The following is a 21403-nucleotide window of genomic DNA, read 5'->3' as shown; positions in this document are numbered from 1 at the left end:
TCTCCTGTCTCCCTCCATGCTCATGCTGCCATGAAATAGCTCCCCCTCCAGGCCCCCCGCCACCTCTGCCAGCCTTTATACCCAGCAGGGGCTCCACACAAGGGGTGCTTCCTGTTTCATCTCAGTATGTCATAATTTGTAGGGAATTGTCTTCATTATAATCAGATTAAGTATCTCAGTGTCTCCTCTACATGTGAGAGGCTTTTTTGGTTCTTTTTGCATATTCTTGGCTGAATGAAAACCAATTACTAATTATGTATTAGTCTGAGAACATAGTGTTTAGGGTGAATATATCTGAATTAATTAAGTGTCATTAATAATGCCTCTCAGAATTTATGAGCATATTCTTTGCTTGACTTAAAAATGATATAAATTAGTGAGGTTTATTTTTTAAATGTCACACTGTGGGATGGCTTTGTGGGGGCACCTCTGTATGCCTTAATTTCAGAACCGTTACCAGCTGGGTCTCACTTATTTATTCCTTGTCCAGTAGCTATTTAGTATTCCCATTTTTGCAGCTTAATTGCAACCTCTCTTTTCCTGCCACTGTGAATTTAGTCTTACATCTGCAGGAGTGATACTCATTGCAGTCAGCCAATCTCACACAAAAAAACAAACCTGTGTGTTTCGCAGTGTTGGAGGGAACTTGCATGTGATGTAAATTTCAATGCCTTGCTCAGGAGAGGAATCGAGGTGCCTTTTCTGAGTTGGGCTATATAGTAATTTAAAAGGAAAGGCCCACATAAATGTTACTGTGTTTTGTGTTAATTATATTTTTCACGAAGGAAACTGAGACAATTGGCTTTAATAAATAATTGCCTTAGAAATAGATTTTACATCCTTCAAGGATACTGTGTATGATTCATTAAGATTTAATGGAGCTTTGAGGAGTATTTATTTTCCCTTTTTTAAAATGACAAGAAATGTTAGATGACAACTTTTCAGTCACACAGTTCTTTCCAGATTTACACTGGTATAATTGTAGTAGCCCATGGTACATATTCAGTTAAGTGTGTATTTCATCATCTGTCCTAAACATGTACTTAATTACTATTTTTTTTTTTTAAATAAGGAATCTTTTGGAAGTTTTTTTTTTTTTTTAACACAATGAAGACTTAAATTTCAGGCAGATGTCTTATGAAGTTGCTAGGAATCTTATCTCACTGGCTGTTAGGAATTTGAAAGTATCTTGGGCTTAGCCAGTCCAGCTCCCTGTATTTTATAGTCCAGGTAACTCATGTGAGTTAGGTTGGCAGAAGAAGATTTAAGATTGGGCTGAGTTCCAGGTACAGCTCTACTGTTTAATAGCTTGGACCTTCTCTAATCTCACTAAGCCTCAATTTCCTTATCTGTATAATGGGCACGATAATAGCACCTCTACCCCCTTGGGTTGTAAAGATCAGATAAGATACTGTGTCTAGAGTGCCTCACGTGGGTCTTGGCACATGTGCGCCTAGCACGAGCCATAAGGTTAGTGCCAAGTGTGGCAGTGAGTTAGGGTAAAGCTGAGCCAAGACTGAGGAGCTCTCCCTGGCTTCCTCCCTCCCCCTGCCACATGTCAGCTCCCCCTCTGCTCTCTCCCCTGCCCCCACTCTTGAGTCATACCATAATCAGGGACATTTTGGCGCTCTGCATTAGCCCTCTCTGCCCCCTTTGACCCTGTTTCTATTGATGCGGACAACAAAGCTGCTTTATTTTATGTCATCTTTGGAGCCCCAGCATGGGCAACTTTGATGCCCGATGGCCAGGCAGCAAGGCAGTGCAGACCCACACCTGCTATTTGGGGGTGACTGGCACGGCATAAACAGGAACAAGAAGTCGCTCCCAGGACGCCCTGGGGCCCCAGCCTCCAGCCGCTCTGTGTGGGGCAGGGAATTTCTAATACACTTGTTTTACAGGCCTGTGAGTGTGACCGGCAGTACAAAGAGAGAACTATCCTGTGTTTGCCAAAGGGGATTGACAACCATTAAGTATTTGACAACCATTAAGTATGAAGTGATATTGCTCTTTTGCTGTGAGAATTTTATTGAATATTTGCAACCTGAACCTTAAATGTGGCCTGTATGTGATAGTATAACTGGTGCTTTTACTTTGTTCAGCTAACCTAAGAAAATTTTAATAAACTCAAAAACCACTTTCATCTTCATGAATTAAAAACTGTTTGGATTTCACAATGTATGCTTATTCCTATAAAGGGTGTATGATTCTTTCCTTCAAAATAGTAATGGTTAACACAAATCTTTTTGTTTCCTTTATGAATATTATGTAACATATAGATAGAACTATGTGTGTGTGTGTTCCCAATATAAGTATCTTAGAAAAGTGTCAATTCTTTGTTTATAAAATACTGATGAAAGGACAGGTGGGATGGTTCATGCCTGTGATTCCAACACTTTGAGAGGCTGAGGCAAGAGGATCTGTTGAGCCCAGGGATTTGAGACCAGCCCAGGCAACATAGCAAGACCTTGTCACCACAAAAAAATTGTTTAAATTAGCCATGCATGGTGGTGTGCGCCTGTAGTCCCAGCTCTCAGAGGACTGAGGCAGGAGGACCGCTTGAGCCTGGGAGTTCAAGACTGCAGTTGGCCATGATCATGCCCCTGCACTTCAGCCTGAGCAACCCTATCTTTAAAAAAAAAAAAAATCCTGATAATAAGTGTAAAATAATGATGATAAACCACTGTTAGTTATCAATTTTAGGGTAGATCATATAGAACGGTTGGTCTAGGTAGGATGCCAAACTAACAATTTAAAGTTTTCTAAAACTGGAGACTTTGAAACCCAAGAATCTTTATTTTGAAGTCTGAAAGTTCACAGCCCAGAGCTCTATATAAAATATTGAAGTTAACAAATAGGATTAACTCAGCCTTCTTCAAGCTGGGAGCTCATTGCCATTACCTGCATTTGCACCAAAATTTGAACTAGAGACAAGCAATATATTTTAGTTTGGGTAAAAGCAAAGTAACAGGCTAAAGGAGAGAGTTTTTCAGGAAGTTAAATGTCTTCTCAGTTACTAGTCAGCTCTGCAAGTAATCCATTTCAGTAAAACTGATGATCGCTAAGCCTCATATACAACAAAATAAAACGTATTGTAGAAAAAAATAATGTAGGGGCTCATAGGTACACTATTGAAAAAATAGTTCGCTAATTAAAAGCTTCTCTTTTAAGTAGTAGATCCTCTCTTTTGTGAAGTGTTTGTTTACAAGTCATTAAATCTAGCTACCACCTGACCAAGAAGTTTTCTGGGGGGAATCTCGAGGGGAAATAAAGCCAAAAGCAATGTGATGCAAATGTAAAGAATGAAAGGCCAACTGGAAGAAAAATAAAGTAGGCATAAAGTAGCTGTCAGATCTAACTCAATATCCTGCCCCACTACTCAATTATGAGGGTACAGATACTGCTCTACCAGGACATATTACAATCTGCAAAATGAGAGGTTAGCCTATATGATCTCCGAAATTCTTTTTTAATTTCAGCATCTTATGATTCCATGTAAACCAAGATATAAGTGTAACTATCTTTGATTTTTCTTCTTGTCTCATTTCTTGTCTTCTTAGATAAAGAGGACCAAACATTCTCTACCTCTTGGGGTAGTCTGGTTTTGGAAGATGGGGAATAGCTAAAAGTTTGTGTTTCCCTGACATTTCAATGACACAGTAGTCAGAACTCTCCATCCCTCAAAGGCCAAGTAGGGCTGCTCTCCTTCCAAGAAGCCCGTCACCCACACCCGTGACCATGGGCTCCTGCTCTGTGCATCTGTGGCACTTGTTGTCTGGTGTGCTGCTTGGTATTTTACTACGTGTGAAGGTCCTGCGCCATCGACTACAGTGGAAAACTCCTTACGGTCAGGGATCTTGTTTTGTACTCACTTTCCATTTCCAAGTGATGGTCCTGGAACTCCTTTCCCCTTTATGTCACACTCAGCCAGCAAACACCCTCCATCCTGAAGGACCCCTGTCATCCCATCTCTGCACCTGCACCCTGGGGTTGAGCTCTGCCAGAATGAGGAATGTCATCCACAGGTTCTCTTGGTTCCTGTACATGAACCATCACAAACTGTGGATGACGCTCAGCTCTGCCCAGAAGCTCAGCCTCCTGTCTCTATTTAAACTTGGCCATCCACATTCTGCAGTCCCTTTTTTAAGCTCTCTGGGTTCTCTTTAACCTTTGAAGTCCTCAGCCTGCTTCTCACTCTTAGCAGGTGGCCTTGGCCCTACTTCCCAGAGAAAATAGGAGCCAGTGGATGGGAGCCCCGTCTTCCCTCCATCAGTTCTGCCATCTCCCCACGACACCTATCTCTTTTCCCTCCTGTGAATAGGAAAGTCGCTTCCCCCTCAGAGCCTCTCCTTCCTGCATGCTTGGATCCCATCCCCTTCCACCTTCTCGAGAAGTGCTACAGAATGTCCCTTCTCTCTCAGGTCCTCCCTCTGTCCCCCATCCCTCTTCATCTCGCTCCTGTCCTTCCCTGCCAGGCTCCTTAGAAATCAGCCATGTGCAGTGCCAGCATTTCCTTAACTTACCTCAGTCTGGGTTCCATTGCTACACTCCACCGAAACAACTCTGCCAAGGTTGCCAAGGACCTCCCGTGCCGTTCAATCTGGCTGACATTTGCCAGTCCCTGCCTTCTCAAAAGCGTCATGTTCCTCCCATAGCATGTTTGAACTCCCTTTTCCCTTCACTCCCATTGGGTAGCCCTGTGCTTTTTCACTTCCTGCCTCAATAGCAGTTTTCCCCTTTCTCATCCTCTTCTCTAGGCTTTGAAACGTTCCTGTTCTTGAAGACTGCTTCTCCGCCCTCCTCCCCCTCATGCCATCCCCTCCCCAGGTTACCTCATCCACTCCTCTGGGGAGCTAATGTCTGATGCACAGATACACACATCTTTATCTCTTGCCCCTGCTGCCCCTGGGAACTTCAGACCCACCTGTCCACGGCCTACCTGACGTTGACACTTAGATGTCCCAAGAGCACATGAAATTTAACAAGCTCAAAACTGAACTCTTAAGATGCATTGTGCCAGTCGTTGGACCCACCAGCTACCCCCACATGCATGCAGCACTCCCTCCATCTTTCCCTACATTTCTAGTCTGTCATCAAGCTCTGTAGATTTCAGCACTTCAGCATGCTGGAGTCTGTCTGCTTCCTTCATCTCTGCTGCCTCCTCTGCCCTCTGCTGAGCTGTTCTCCTCTGTCTGGTGCAACTCTACAGCAGCCGCTTCCCGGTGCTCCTGGGCCTGCTGTTCATCCCTTTCATGCCACGCATCTTTTCTATTTCTGCACTGTTTTCCCATTAACAGTTCCCCCTCCTCTCCAGGACTCGCCTTCTTCATGGAAGCTCTATTCACCTGCCCTCTCCTTTCTCCACGAGCCATTGCTGCCCAGGGAAGCCTCACATGCCTCCCCCATCTGGCCTGGGCCTTTTCCATACTTGCTCATGGCCCAATGTGCTTCTCCCTCCTGACTCTGTCATTGTTAGAGTTCTACACTTGGGGCAGTTCTTCAGTTAATGTGTCTGCCCCTCTGGACCATAAGCCCCAAGAGGGCAAAGACTGGTGTCCGAGCTGTGCCCAGCACAGAGTGGAGTCTTAAAGGTTGTGCTGACACGAGGATGGGTGGGGAAGGAAAATCAATAAGGAAAATTCTCAGTTTACTTATTCCATGTTGGCTGAAGTTTTCATATTTTCTCCACAAAACATGTTCCAGAGCAGGTACCATAAAGCAAAAGGATGCAGAAAATTTCTGGTTTCCTGTTTCCTTTCTGAGAAGACTCTGTTAAGCGATACTGATTTAAGCAGCCTGAGGAGGCATCAAAGCTTTGGAGGATCTTCTGAACGCATCACGTGCATTTAAATAATCAGTGTCCAATCCCACCGCCACGTTGGGTTTCACTTTCTCTTGTTCCACAAGATATCGAAGTGCTGATCGAGTTGGCATTCAACTTCATTCGCATTGTGTTTATTATCGCAGGACTTGGATTTCCATTATAATTTTCCTTTTCTGTTATTTTTCAAACTTTGATATTCCACTGATAGCATAAAGATATATAAACTTTAATTTTTCATAGATATACTCTGGGAATGACTTAGTATCATAAGATACTTGAGTAAAGTGAACTGGAGAAGCTATATGATGTTAGATTCCTGTTTTCGTTCAGTGGGTTTGAGAAGCTAGCTGTCAGCTGTCACTATCATTCCTCTGTTGTGTTTGCCTTTTCTCTCTGGCCACCATTCCTTTCTTCTTTGCATTTGGCCTTCTTTAGTTTAACTACAGCGTATCTAGGTGTGCTTTGAATATTCTTACTTATATATTGCTTTGAGTATTCTGCCTTTTTTTGTTTGTTGTTGTTGTTTGTTTTTTGTTTAACAGACATGGATCCACTCTGTCACCCAGGCTGGAGTGCAGTGGTACAATCACAGCTCACTGCAGCCTCGAAATCCTGGATACAAGTGATCTTCCTTCCTCAGCCTCCCAAGTAGCTGGGACTACAGGTGCACACCACGACGCCCAGCTAATTTTTGTTATATTTTTATTTGTTAGAGACGAAGTCTGTTGCCTAGGCTGGTCTGAAACTCCTGGGCTCAAGCAGTCATCCTGCCTCAGCCTCCCAAATTGCTGGGATTGCATATATGAGCCGCTGTGCCCAACTGTATCTACAGATTTATAACTTTCATTAATTGTGGAAAATTCTGAATCATTATTTTTTCAAATATAATCATCTTTTGTACATCTTCTATTTCTGTATAATTTCTCATAGCTTAAAAAATTCTGTATCTGATCATCTTAGTAACTAACGTCTTGAAAATATTAATCAGTCGTTGCTATCTCTGTGAGCTCATGTTTGATTGATCTTCATCTGTGAGAAGCCTGGAGGCCTGGCAGGGGGTGCTCTCCTCCAGAGATCATTTGCGTTTACTTCCGCCAGGTGTTGGGGCCACTTTCAAAGGCTTCCTTCAGGGATCTCAGGTTAATGTTGAAGGCTTTGTTGAGCTCCCAGCTTTCGTTTGGCCCAAGTAAGTGTTGAAACTGGCGTTTGTCCTCAGAGTCCCTCCTTTCAGGCTTGCTTAATTGTCCCCACACTCCCTGTGGATTAAACTCACTTTGGGGGAAGAAAGGTGTCTTGGAGATTCCCTCTACTGTCTGTGAACCCAGCATGTGATTTAAAAAAGACAAAAAACTCTGCTCTATCAAGCAGCTCATTCTTTTGTTGTTTGCTTGTTTTGTTTTTGTAACTGAGAATCCTTCAGCGTACCTGCCTTCTATCCTACTGGAAGCATAAATCTTTGACATGGTTTTTATTGCTAGAAACAAGGAAAGTCAACAAGCAAAAATAGTTAACCAAGAGAAAGTTCAGGTTTTTCAAAATCGTGTCCAAAGCTGTCCCTGTCATTCACTGGAACTTGATCTTACCCTTTGTCCTTTGGAAGCACATCTTTGCTTTTGTTCTTGACTCATGTCCAACCCACCTCCTTCTCTTATAGTCCTGGGGCCACGTGTCTTCTTCCTTCCCTGAATGGAGGTTCTTCTTTTGGTAAATTCATGCCCCACCCCAATCTTTATTTTTAAACTTATTTCCTGTAAGGGAAATAAAGAGCACACAGATGAGTGTTGTTCTTGAAGTTCAATATATAAATCACGTCCATTAATCCAACAAATATTTACATGAAAAATTTAAAAGCTTTCTTTCTCAGATAACATTTTCTTTACAGAGGGAAGTTGTCCTGGACATGTGACCAAAGGGCTGTGGGATGAGGTTCTGGAGGGAAGGTAGGGAGAGTGGATGGGCAAGAAGCAGGGACAGGTGGCATGAGGATTCAATCTCCCTCACCACTGCCGTCCGGTGGCCACCATGGACCCAGCATCAGACAGATGTAAGAAGTGGGAATTAGGAAGACAGGAAGAGAGACTATGATGGCAGAGGGAAGGAGGGTGGGTGGGTGGGTGGGAAGAGAAGTTCCTGTGTCCACCATGTTTTTTTTCCCAAGGTACACATTCAAGTCAAGTCCTCCTCACCTGGATTGTAATAACCCATGCTATTTATTTTATATTTTTCTAGATCAATGAACTGAGCCATGTTCAAATCCCTGTTATGTTGATGCCAGATGACTTCAAAGCCTATTCAAAAATAAAGGTGGACAATCACCTTTTTAACAAGTAAGTACAAGTATAACCTTTCATAAGACTAGCGTGGCTGCTGGGAGTACAAGTTTTGTGAATTTTTGTAATCACATAATTTGTCAATGGGTGGGAGTAAAGTTTTGCTGATGAAGTTAATCCTGTGATAAACATAACCATCTGTCATTTTTAGAGAAGCAACAGCAGGCTTTCTGGGATAATATCCTTTGCCATATGGCATATTGTTCTCTATGAATATCTTATACGTTGAAAGTGATATTCTCATTATAATTCAAATTTTTGAAGCTGTAAATTGCTTGGATTTTTGAGCAGTTATGAACCTCTGCTCTTGTACACAGAACTTTGAAAATGATGATTTATGAACAGCAATGACTCCATCATAGAACAATAAAGACCGAAGGTACATTTTCATAAGGCACAATTAGATGCCATGTTGGGCATTGAGAACATTTCTCCTTCATTTGAATGTCGTTTTAGACGTCATTATGGAGCACCTATTACATGTTAGGTGGTCCACTGAGCGCTAGATATGCAATGATATAGAAGACATGGCCCTGCCCTCAAGGGGCTCAGAGTACAAAAACTGACACATACAAAAACTGTTATAGTTCAGTGTGCAAAGTATGGTAAGGGAGGGGTGTGTTCATATGTATAATTTATATGCATATCTGGTTGCGTGGGAACACAAAGAGGGAAACAATTCTGAATGATTAGGTGAACCTCAAATCACTCCCATGTGAGGATCATTATGAAATTTTTTTTTTGAGACAGGATTTGCTCTGTTGCTCAGGCTGGTGTGCAGTGGCGAAACTATATGTCACTGCAGTCTCAAATTCCTGGGCTCAAGCAATCCTCCTTCCTGAGGCTTCCGAATAGCTGGGACTACAGGTGCAGTTACCATGCCCAGTTGATTTTTTTTAAAAACTTTTTGTAAAGACAGGGGTCTTACTATGTTCCCTAGGCCGGCCTCAAACTCCTGGCCTCAAGCAGTCCTCCCACCTCAGTCTCCCAAAGTGCTGGGATTACAAGTGAGCGGTGTAAGCCACCGTGCCAGACCAATTATGAAATGTCTTCAGGGGGCCATTGTCCTTATGTGAAGCTGATGTGTTAATTTTTCTCGTAACAGTGTTTAGAAGCTGACTTTGAGAGAATTTTCTCTATGCAAATTTAGAATGTTGCATTTATATAAAACAGGCCTTTTAGGGGGTGAGCGAGTGGCCCTCCTTTCCTCGGCAGTAGCTAAGAGAGAACCTTGCTCCGCTGCCTCTTCCTAACTCATTCTCCCGCCATTGTGCTTTTCCCTCACTGATCCCCCTGCCTGGCCCCTTCCTTCCCCACCTCTTGTTCTTTGAGGAATGGCTGCAGTGTGTGGCCAGGATTTAAAGAGGTCACATAGTCCAAGCGTGCCTGTGACAAAGGAGACAGACAGACATCCGTCTAGCCCCCTGTGTCTCCTGGATCTTCCTGCGGGTTGTACCTGGTTCTAGGAAGCACACCTGTCCTTTTGGTAGACAGTGAACCCCGAACCCTTCTTTGGCTACCTGTGGAACTCAGTGGTGGCAGATGCAAGTCTGATTGACTCTCTCTGAGCTTTATTCCACGCTGTGACTGTTTCAGAGAAAACATGCCGAGCCATTTCAAGTTTAAGGAATACTGCCCGATGGTCTTCCGTAACCTGCGGGAGAGGTTTGGAATTGATGATCAAGATTTCCAGGTGAGTTGCATTTGTAACATTTGCTTCCAGCAGGAAATGGGTTTTGCCATGCCTTTTGCTCTGTAAATTAGGATCTATATTTTTGTCAATAAAAGTATTATATAATAGTAATTTTCATTTTGCGTAAGAAGTTTTTAATGTTCATGCTGAAGTAAAGGGTTCTCTTGATTGGGGACCTCTGTACATATCATATCGGTATAAAAGTCAGTAGGAAAATATATTACGGTTCTTTGGAAGGAGACTGAGCATGTGAGGGTTTTACATAATACTCTCATTTCCAGGTGGAAATTAACAGGCTAGCAGAGCCGCCTGTTAATTTCTGCTGTCAGACATGTCAGTAGCCTGTGTGAGTGTGCATGTTTTCTATCTTTGTAGAGGCTGCTTAGGACTCTCAGGAATCTTTATCTTGCTGATTTGCTGCTTTTCAAGTTGGTCAGACTCTTGCCACAGCATTTTTGTCAAAGGGCACCCTTTGTGCACTGCAGTGCTGGACTGTGGAGTGACCATAGCACTGTGGTCAGCACTAGGAACCCAACATCCTGGGTGTGTCCTGTGATGCGTCTTCCTCTTCATCTTGATTCCCACCACATAAAAATGTGCACTGCTGCTCTCCTCCCCACACTGGCCTGGTCCTTCATTCTCACTTTTAAACATCTATTTTAACTCTTTAAATAACTGTTGAGCCATGATCATTTTTTTCTAAGAAAGGATTTGACATTGGTTACCCAAGTTTCATATAGCGAACCAGATTCGTTAATGCTAAGGATTTTTTTTAAAAGCAGAAATCTAAGGGACAGGTTGAGCATCCCAATCAGAAAATCTGAAATCCAAAATGCTTCAAAATCGAATATTTTCTGATCATCAACATGATGCCACAAGTGGAAAATTCCAGTTAAGTGCTCAACACAGCCTTTGTTTCATATACACAATTTTTTTTTTTTTTTTTTTTTTGAGATGGAGTCTCGCTCTGTCGCCCAGGCTGGAGTGCAGTGGCGCAGTCTCGGCTCACTGCAAGCTCCGCCTCCCGGGTTCACGCCATTCTCCTGCCTCAGCCTCTCCGAGTAGCTGGGACTACAGGCGCCCGCCACCACGCCCGGCTAAGTTTTTGTATTTTCAGTAGAGACGGGGTTTCACCATGGTCTCGATCTCCTGACCTCGTGATCCACCCGCCTCGGCCTCCCAAAGTGCTGGGATTACAAGCGTGAGCCACCGCGCCCGGCCCATATACACAATTATTTAAAATACTTTATAAAATTACCTTTAGGCTATGTGTATAAGGTGTATATGAAATAGATAAATTTTGTGTTTAGACTTGGATCCCATCCCCGAGATATGTCATTATCTGTGCAAATATTCTGAAATCTGAAATATGACTGACTCCAGGCATTTCAAATAAAGGATGCTCAACATATACTGACTTAAGTCCCTTCAAATCTAGTCCTAATTTGCCCTCAATTTAAAATCTGAATTTATCCTGCATTAAGTGACATATTGCCACCCTGGGTGACTACAGATTGAGTACTGATAGAGCTTACCCTGTATTTTCCTCTGAAGAATAGGGTCCCTGAGGCAAACTGAGATAGTTAGCACACTTTCCTAAAGATCTGTGCTCCCACTGCTCTCTCTGTACCATTGCCAAAAATTTCCAGGAATTTCTCATATGTTTGCTCAGGCATGAGAGAGGCTGCCATGTTTGGAGAAAGCAGTGCTGACCAGGCTGCCAGTGACATTGTCTCAAGATGGCCTGGGGTTGTGGTTTGCATGGAGATCCAGACCCTGAGCTGAGGCTCTGTGTACACAGAAGAGCTGAGGGCTGGCTAGTGGGACAGGAAGGATGTGGTTGCTCATTTGCTATTAAAACTGCATGGGAGCCAACACTCCTGTTAGGGCATTTCTTTTTTTTTCTTGAGACAAGGTCTTGCTCTGTCGCCCAGGCTGGAGTACAGTGATGTGATCATAGCTCACTGCAGCCTCAAACTGTTGAGCTCAAGTGATCCTCCCACCTCAGCTTCCAGAGTAGCTAGGACTACAGGTGTGCACCACCATGCCCAGCTAAGTTTTTTTTTTTTTTTTTTTTTGTAGAGCTTGGGGTCTCACTATGTTACCCAAGCTGGTCTCAAACTCCTGGCCTCAAGGCATCCTCTCAGAGCATGAGCCAGTGCACCTGGCCTTGGGGCTTAATTTTTAAGAGAGAACTTAGATCACAGTTATGGACTTGAAATTTACTGCTGTAAAAATAATTAACAGATAATTATTAGAATAGTAAAAAGCGTTTCTCTGGAATTAAAATTTAATTCTGTATCATTTTAGATCCATTACTAAATTTAAAGAGGCCACCTGAAAATGAACTAGATGCTTTTTTTTAAAGGAATTAACAGCAGATACCTTCAGTGTCTTAAGAAAATCTCCTCTGCCTTAAGAAAAGCTGAACACCAGTGTGTTCCTCCTTCTGTCCACATCCTTTTTTTGTTTGGCTGGGTTTTGTTTTAATAAAACAATTTCACTGGCATTTCACAGAGACTGACTTTTGAGGGCCCATGCATCTTATCTTGTTAGATTCCTCAATTCATTATTGAAATAAAGTCTTTCTATTTCTTGTCATAATCAATTCTGTCAAATGAGATCCAAAATGAACCCATTACGATCTGAGTTCTGCACTGCAGCAGAGAAAAGTAGTTTTTAAAATTTCCTCAGATGACCAATTTAGTTGCTGAAATGCAAAGACATGAACTGGTTTTCCTTCCCTTTTTTTCACCTACAAAGAAAACTACGTAAGTTGATATTGAAGTCAGTGCAAATTGCTGAGTACAAACTTTGAAAGAAAATTAGGAAAGTGGAGGATGATTCACAAGTAACTAATTGGCAAGTCTGTTAAACTCTTCACATGAGAGCTCCCTGTTGGGGAGAGTGGTGTGAATGTGATTAATCATTCGAACACTCCTCCTTTCCTTAGCTCTGCCTGTTGCTTTTGGTATTTAAATTGCTGCTTTCTCTTTGGCAACTGTATTTCTATTAAAAAAAAAAGAAAAAAAGAAAAAGTGTGTATTCAGAGTCACTTTAGTACTGCAGAGGTATACTCTTCTTCCCTCCTCAGTCCTGTATTTCTTTCCCAGTGTCTGTACCTCTTAAAATTCTTCAGCAGGGTCAGGGACCCTGAGTTCCAACTGAAAACAGGATCGTAAATCTGGGGCTGTATCCCAGTCTATTGGCTACTTGGTTTTTAAGAAAGGAGGGCAGTTGTGACAGCTCTGGCTCCAGGGTCACCTTGCAGGCCCCTGTGTACTGCAGGGATTCAGGCAGCAGACGGGCAGGGGCCAGGACCTGGGGCTCCAGCTGCCTGACACATTGTTACTGCCCAGACAGTTCAATCCTCATGCCCAGTCCAAGTAACAGGTATCGTTTGGCACATGTGGCACCAGATGACTAAAAGCAACGTTGTTTTCCTTTCCCGGAGCTTGCTAATGTGCCTTTGCTGAGTAGAGTCTCCCACCGGCTGCCTCTGTCACTCCTGGGTACTGGCTGCTGAAGACGGCGTATATCGGAAAAAACCCAACTCTTTTTCTGAGCTTATCAATGTGAGCTGCTTTTTGAATACTCTTTCCCAACTGACTTGGAAAGTAGGATCAGTGACCTAGGCTCTCATAGTGTTTTGGAGGACACTGGATAGCAGAAGGAGAACAGGCATTGCCTGCTGTGTTTATTTTTCCAATCTGCTTGCATGTTGGACAAGCGGCTCTAAATCAATGTGGTGGTTAGGGGCTCCATCGTCTGGTTTATCTCGTATTCAGACCTTTCCATTCAGCCAAGTGGGTAAATGGTCCCGACTTGTCTTATTTGTGTGACCACCTTTTTGCTACACCTGAAGAAAGTAGATATTGGTCCGTGGAGACCACTCTGATTAAAGTAGAACATAGTTAAGTAACCTACGCAATTGACCCCTACCGGTGAATTTAAACTTCTTAAAAAGTTTTTAAGATAAATGAAAAGGATAATGAAATGAAAAATGAAAACATTCCTGCTTTCTCAGTAAACATTTGTATCTTTCCTCTGGTTTTGATTTCTGGAATATCTTTTAAAAATGACTTTTCCTTGTCGTTAAAGACAAATTCAAAGAACAATTCTAGAATATTCATTGTTAATAACAGTAACATGTAACATACATATGTAAACCTCTGTGTGTGTGTGTGTGTGTGTGTGCTCGCGCATGTGTGTAACCAGTGCTTCTAGATTCAGAACTTTTTCCAATTCATTAGGGCATTTTTAAATTGCATGATTGGTTTGTAATATGCTCAGGGTTGAATCAGTGTGGCATCAGGGTTCTGATCATTGTTTGGCCAGCATGATATCCATCGTCATATTTTAAAGGTGTGTTTCAGGATGAATGCTGCCTGGGAGGAGGCCTCTTCTGTGACTATAGCCGCAGTCCTGTGTCTACCATTACCACTGCCCCCTTAAGCCCTGATCACCTGAGGTCTGGGATTTCATGCATAATTATCCAGTGGAAGTATTTGTTTGTACCTACCACATGTCAGGCTCTGTGCTAGCCGTTTTAGGGAATGCAGAGAGAAGAAAGGGTGAAGCATCACTTTCTTTAAAAACTATTGCATACCAGATTCTGTATTAGATGCTAACGAGATTTACAGAAACCCAGCATCTTGATTTGTAATGTTCTTCATGCAAATCTGCACCCCTCCTTCCAGTCTCTTACACTCATTTGATCGTCTCTTATGTTCATACCCAGAGAGACTGGAAAGAGGGGTGCAGATTTTCATGAAGAACATTAAACAGCCCTGGGAAGTCAAACAGAGGCTTCAGTTACATTTAGTAGCTGCCAGAGAGGGTTGCCTCCCAGAAAAAAGTTATGCAGGAGGCAGCTGATGCTATTATACCTAAATAGACCACACATTTGAGAGTGAGGCCTCTTGTTCACTGTGGAGGATAATGTCAGGTTTGCTTTTCCCCTACTGTGTCTCCTAAATTAGAATCCCTCATTATTCACATCTGATGCCCTTTCTTCTTTGTGTTTGTAACAGAGAATTCTAATTTTAAAATAATTAATTTTAAAAGCTAACATTTTAAACTTTTGATGTTCTTATTTCAAGTTTAGAAATAAAATTCTAAAGTGTTAAGACCTTCAGTGTATACTAAACTTGAAGTGGGGCAGCGGGAATTCTGCCTTTATCTCTAGAATATCAAGTCTATCCTCTGAAACTTTCACTTGTAGATTTCTCACTTTGACTTTAAACTGCCTGAGAGCGGGAGCAGTGTTTGTATTTCCTGGCTGCCTGTCCCCCGTTTAGCACAATGCTCGGCTCACCAGGCACTTAAGAAATATTTGCAGTCAGGACAATGGCCACACGTGTAATCCCAGCTACTCAGGTGGCCAGTGCAGGAGGATCTCTTGAGCCCAGGAGTTCGAGACCAGCCTGGGCAACATAGTGAGACAGCATCTCTAAAAACATGAAAAATAAATAAGTAAATAAGAAATACTTGTGAAAGAAAGTGAGTGAGGGCTAATGGGGACTTTGAAGAGAAGTGAACCCTCTGGGCCCAAGCAGAAGGCAGGAGAGCCCATGAAATGTGAAGGTATTTGGATGGTGGCAGAATGGTGGGGGATAAAGATGTTAAAATAGCAAGAGACACAAAGACACTAGGGACACTGGGTCGATTCTGCTGCCAGCGAGCAGCCCTGTGGGTTTTGCCAGGGGAATGGCGATGTCATGACGTCTGTATTTTCTTTTCTTTTTTCTTTTTCTTCCTTTCTTTTTTTTTTTTTAGACAGAGTTTCACTCTGTTGCCCAGGCTGGAGTACAGTGGCACAATCTCGGCTCACTGCAGCCACCTAACTCCTGGGCTCAATCGATCCTGCCACTTCAGCCCCCTGAGTACCTGGGACTACAGGTATGTGCCACTATGCCCAACTAATTTTTGTATTTTTTGTAGACACAGAGTTTTGCCATGTTGCCCAGGCTGGTCTCGAACTCCTGGGCTCAAGGGATCTGCCCACCTTAGCCTCCGAAAGTACTGGGATTACAGATGTGAGCCACTGCACCCACCCGAAGTCTTTATTTTCTAAAGCTAACTGCATTGTAATTTATAGAACGCATAGAAGGGAGATAAGGAAATCAGGAGGCTATGAAATCCCAGTGAGCCAAGCCTCTGTCACCCACCATGTAAAGCATGGAGCAGCTTCAAAAGACATTGAGAGAAGTAAACCCACAGGTTCAGTGGCCAGTGGCAAAGGACAAGAGCCACAGAGGCACTGGGACCCGAGAGGCTAAGAGAGCAGGGATGCGGGTCACAGAGGGAGGGATGTTTGGGGCTACCGGTGGATAGAAAGGAAGATGGAGTTGAGGTTTTGACCTGTTGACTGGCCATGGTGGTGGGATACCTGGTGAGGCTTGTGGCCTGCATTGGGCATCTTGGGTCACAACTCTGAATGAGGTTGGAACAGAGGTCCAGCTGTGGGGAAGATTGGCACAGACATGCTTGTGGGACTCCTCCTTGGTCCAACTCTTAACGCTCAACCTACATCATCACCCCTGTGCTTGCTCCTCGAATGCCTAAACACTGTCATTCCTGTATTACCAGTTGTTGCCTGTTGGGTTTGCTCCGTTTGTCCTCACAGGTTAGCTGCCCTGGAAGGAAACTCCACCCAGCTCAGAGACGCACCAAGGCTGAGACCCAAGGGAGGCCCCTCTCTGATTGGACAGCCTCTTGATAGACTGGGGGAAGCTCCCTCACAGCCTGTCAGGATCAGCAGGCATTTCTTGCACTGCTTCAGGTCCTGTTTATGAGCTGAGCAAATTACTGTTCCTGCCCCCACCTGGGACCCCAGGCTTACTGTTAGCCTGTGTTTCCCACCTCAAACCTGCTTTGGGTTTTGCCTCGTGGCTTTTGACAGAGAGCTGACAGTCAGTCATCCTTGCCACTGGGTGCTTCTCTCCAGGTTAAACGCTGTGTTTACCGTGAGCCTTGGGGACAGTTCCCTGGTTTTGTTTTTTTTTTTTTTTTTGAGACGGAGTCTCGCTCTGTTGCCCAGGCTGGGCCCCTGGTGTTGTAATCATCGTCAAACAGCAGCTGAGATTTTAAAAGATGGTCTCATGGCACTCTGTGAAGTTTCTGCAACTCTGCTCCTTTCTCTGTTGGTCACTGCCTTTCATTTTTATATTCTTTTTTTCTGATAAGTTGTTTAATTATTGATAAGTGTTAAATTGCACTGTGTCTTGCTCCCCTCTATAATGAAAGCTATTCTTTGCTTGAGATCACAGCTTAGATTTTCTTTGAAATTCCCCAAGAGCTTAACACAGGGCTTTGAACACAGTGGGCATTTAATAAATCCTTGATGATGATGTTCAAGTTCACACGTTGGTCTTTAACTCTCTGGCGAGGTCAGAGGACCATCTGTGCTCACTCAGATATGTCAACTGCAGACCCAGAAAGCAGCCTTCTCCAGACAAGTTGCTCCTGTCTCCTGGACTGTGTGATTCGAGGCATGTAATCGTAATCCTGAGCTGTCAGCAGGGCAGTGATTGGTTTCCAGGTTTCAAGTCCATGAAACAGGTAGCCAGGGTTGGGGAAAAGAATATTTCCGGGAACTTAGGAGGCCTGGTTGAGTCTTGGATCTTTAGTGACTGATGCTGTGACCATGAGACACTCACTCACCCCTGGTGGGTCTCAGTTTCCTCATCCGTAACATGAGGAGAGGGACACAGTGCTCTCTCCGGCCCCCCCAGCTGTCAGGTCTCTGAATCTATTACTGTGCCACCATGAGGAGATGGCTGGCACGTGAGTTCTGGACGGTACTGACATGTTCCCTTATACGAGAGTGGCTTTACATATTTGAGCATGGCAAAGTTTAAGTGGCCCCTCCTTCAACTAAAAATAAAAACTTTTCATACATGATTTTTAGCAGAATGTATACAAACGACTATCAAAATGGAAAAAAACAAATTATACAAGACTTACGTGATTAATTCAAGATAATTAAATATGCAAAATGCTCGGTTGTTTAAAAAATACAGGGAAAAGTAACTGTTACTAAATGAGGACACTTTTATTAGAGAAAAGATTGGCGATAAGAATGAGCTAATTAAATTGACATTTATGTTTCCTTCCCCCTTCTGGGGGCTCCACTAATCCTGGACCTCCGACTGCGGAAATAAACATCTTCAGCGCAGACGTTTAGAGGAAGGGGGGAAAGGACAGCATCGTTAATCCTTTTCTTAAGGGAAAGGACAATAAATTTCCAGTTATAAATATAAAAAGGCATTAAAGAGGGAGCTTCATCTATCATTACCTTCCTTTATTTGCTGTTGAGAGGACCGAGATAGCACCAGAGCCTCAAACACTGCTTTTGTGGTTTGAGCTAGGATAGTGTAAGTTAGGAAAGGTATTTGGCTATGGGAAAAAGTACATTTATTCACCAAGTTGCAAAATAGGCGAAAATGAACTAAATTGTCATACTCTTACCTGCCCTGCATCATACAGCTTTGCCCTAGAACTTGAATGTTTGTCCAACTGTTTGTTTTTCTCTAGCTCCCTATGCTAGGAGCAAACTTAGAAGCAACATTTCTTGGCTGTGATGTGTCCACTGCAATTGTGTATGGGTGCTGGCCTGAGTAGAGAGCACTTGCCAGGTCACCTCACTCATCCTGAGACAGCCTCATGGTGGATGAGTGTGTCTAGGGCACTTGCAAGATCAGTGTTTGGGCCAATCACAAACACCTGTGTACTGTATGGTTACATCCATATGAAATGTCCAGAATGGGCAGATATATAGAGACAAAGATCAGTGGCCTTTCTAGGCTGGGGGATAGGGGAAGGAATGGGAGTGATTGCAGATAGGTTCAGGTTTCTTTTTGGAGTCATGAAAATGCTCTAAAAATGATTGTGGTCATGGTTGCATGATTTGGTGAAAACATTAAAAACAATTATTGAGTTGTATACTTTAAATAGGTGAGTCATATGATATGTGAGTCATATCTCAAGGAAGAAGAATGCTTGGAGTTTGAAACTAGTTTAATTTATTCAATCAGAGACATTTTTTTCCCAAAAGGTTGAAACTAGTTTAATTTATTCAATAAGAGACAGTTTTTCCCAAAGTTGATTTTGGCTGTTGTTTTTTTTGGGATGGGTTATGGTATCAGTATTTTTATTTAGAACAGGTGACTTTAAATAATTTCATAATTTATAATATGAAACTATCAAAGGTATAGAAAGAAGAAAAGGAATAGCCAATGAAGAAAGTGTATTTTTGCAGTTTGTGCATGTTTATTATTAGATTTTTTTCCCATAAACTAATAGTAAATCATCATCCATTTCCTAAGTCTCTACAAACTGACAGCAGAATAATAATTAGAAGAATGAGCAGGAAGCTTAGAGACCATTAAGTCCAGCTGTCTTTCTTTGCAGATAATCAGATAACAGAGTAAGGGACGTGGGAAGGGTGAGTTGGAGGGAGGACTCAAAGCCCTTACTTCAGCCCATTGCTGTTGAGATGGATCACCCTGACACTCTGAAGCTGCTTCCTGGGTCCATTCTGTTTTGTCGTCATCTATGTCCTTTGCCCATCTCTGGTTTGAGAGGTCACAGGGAAGTGAGCAGGGGCCAGCAATAGAAGGAAGACCTTGTGGGCTGGGAATTTTCAATCTGAAACTTCCTTGTGAAATTTTAAATTCTCCTTTTAACATGTAAGTTATTATTGAGGCCTTTAGGGAATAACTTATTGTCACTTTTGAACTGATAGGTGCAGAATCCCCAGTTTTGTCTGTCTGTTTTTATTTTTTAACACAGTCTCTGTCAACTAGGCTGGAGTGCAGTGGTGCAATCATGGCTCGCTGCATCCTGGAACTCCTCAGCTCAAGTGATCCTCCAACCTCAGCCTTCCTTGTAGCTAGAACTACAGGCACGCACCACCACATCCGGCTAATTTTTTAATGCTATGTAGACACAGAGCCTTACTATGCTGCCCAGGCTGGTCCCAAACTCCTGGCCTCAATTGATCTTCCCACCTCGGCCTCCCAAAGTGCTAGGATTACAGGCATAAGCCACTGCGCCCAGCCCCCAATTTTGAATTTAAATAATGTCACTTTATTGCAGACCATGTAACTCTCCAAGTGTGTCCACGACAAGGAATTTGTTTTTTAGTGAGAGTAGATCTCTCCAAAGCCTGGGTGGTTTTCACTGGGTAATTTTATCTGGCTGCTTTCTCATGAAGACAGACAGGTAGATAAGGGTAAATGTTCCAGAAAGTGAATATTTTACTTTGGAGATGAAGAGGACTAAACCAGCCCTCTAAAGGATGTTTTTAAGGCCTTAGGTAGGATCAGCTTCATCTCAGATTTGCCCTTTTAAATTAGGTGATTGAGAAGAGAAAGAATTTTTCTAAATGGTGCCTTCTGCTAGGCCTTCTTTTTTCCATGCAGAGCTGGTCTTAACTTGCAAATTTCATCTTAATTTCTTTTTTTCCTGTTCTCGTTTTTTTTTTAATCCTCCCAGCTTAGTAGTATAGAGAGTGCATATAGAATATAGAGTAACCCAGAATTCAGCACTCCCAGTATAAAAGATTGCTCCTTTCAACTTTGGCATTCTTTGTGAAGAAAATCTATGGAGTTTTAAGCAGAAGAAGTGGATGGGACAGTCTTCTAAAGGCAGAAACCGGTGACAGGAGGAAAACAAGAACCTCCAACAATTCTCAGACCACATAAACTAATTTAAATAGACATGATGCAGTGGGCCACATGGTCAGAAATGTGAAGAATTCTTATGGTTGACATCGTCACCACAGTCAAAAGGACTCACAGGAAATGCTAAGTGCTGGTCCTCCTTCAGCCCTCTGTTACGCTGTGTGAGTGCCTGACTCTGGGCCCAGGGCACAGCAGCACGGTCTTCCTGTCCCGAAGGCTTATTCCACAAACACATCTGTCTCAGCTCCTGCCTGGAGAGAAGACAGCTCCTACTCTTCCTACTCAGTTAATGCAAAGTAATGAACAGTCCTAGAATGAGTCCAGATAGCTTTGTACACATGTTAATAAAAGTGTAAATAACAGACTCTGGACTGCATTAGCACTGTGGCTGTTATTGATGATATTTTCTACACACTTTACTTGGCAAAATCGAAAACCTAAAGACAGGTTTGGTTTTGTGCCAGCTGGCTCACACTCTAACTTGGCATTAGAAGGTGTATGTCACTATGGAAAAATGACTGTCCCTTCATAATGCCCACCATACTCTGGAGCCCAGGCAGGGAAGCAGCACAGCAGGGGGAGATGGAGGCTCTGGGCAGGGCCCCTGCAGGGCCCTCCATGTACACCAGCCCACCTGATGTTGGAGAACTGAGTTGGGCAAGTCATTTCTGCTCTCTGGGTCTGTTTTCTTATCTGTATATTGAGTGGTTTGGAATCATCTCCAAGGTTGCTTCCAACTCTAATGCTCTTTGAGATTTATTTATAAATGGAGGGACCCCTTGGGGACACCTGAAGGTCACTCCCAAGCTCTGTTTCCATCAAGGGCCTCCCAACTTGTCCAAGCATCCAACATCATGCTGTGATTCCTTTT

The 21403-nt window shown here is 43.1% G+C and overlaps 1 protein-coding gene across 2 annotated transcripts in view; it reads left to right on the top strand.

The window, feature by feature from the left end:
- Positions 1-21403, top strand: part of PIP4K2A (phosphatidylinositol-5-phosphate 4-kinase type 2 alpha) — a 180218-nt gene that overhangs the window by 96241 nt on the left and 62574 nt on the right. Inside the window, exons 2-4 of one of the 2 annotated variants that reach the window (XM_058432231.1) lie at positions 8051-8148; positions 9748-9844; positions 15623-15745. In XM_058432231.1, the coding sequence (XP_058288214.1) occupies positions 8051-8148; positions 9748-9844; positions 15623-15745 (318 nt within the window). The remainder of the gene's footprint in view (positions 1-8050; positions 8149-9747; positions 9845-15622; positions 15746-21403) is intronic. The other variant, XM_032169558.2, reaches the window with a different exon arrangement.

The sequence above is a fragment of the Hylobates moloch genome, unplaced genomic scaffold, assembly GCF_009828535.3.
Source record: "Hylobates moloch isolate HMO894 unplaced genomic scaffold, HMol_V3 SCAFFOLD_2, whole genome shotgun sequence".
Taxonomy (NCBI): Eukaryota; Metazoa; Chordata; class Mammalia; order Primates; family Hylobatidae; genus Hylobates; species Hylobates moloch.
This window is presented reverse-complemented; position numbering and strand designations above follow the sequence as displayed.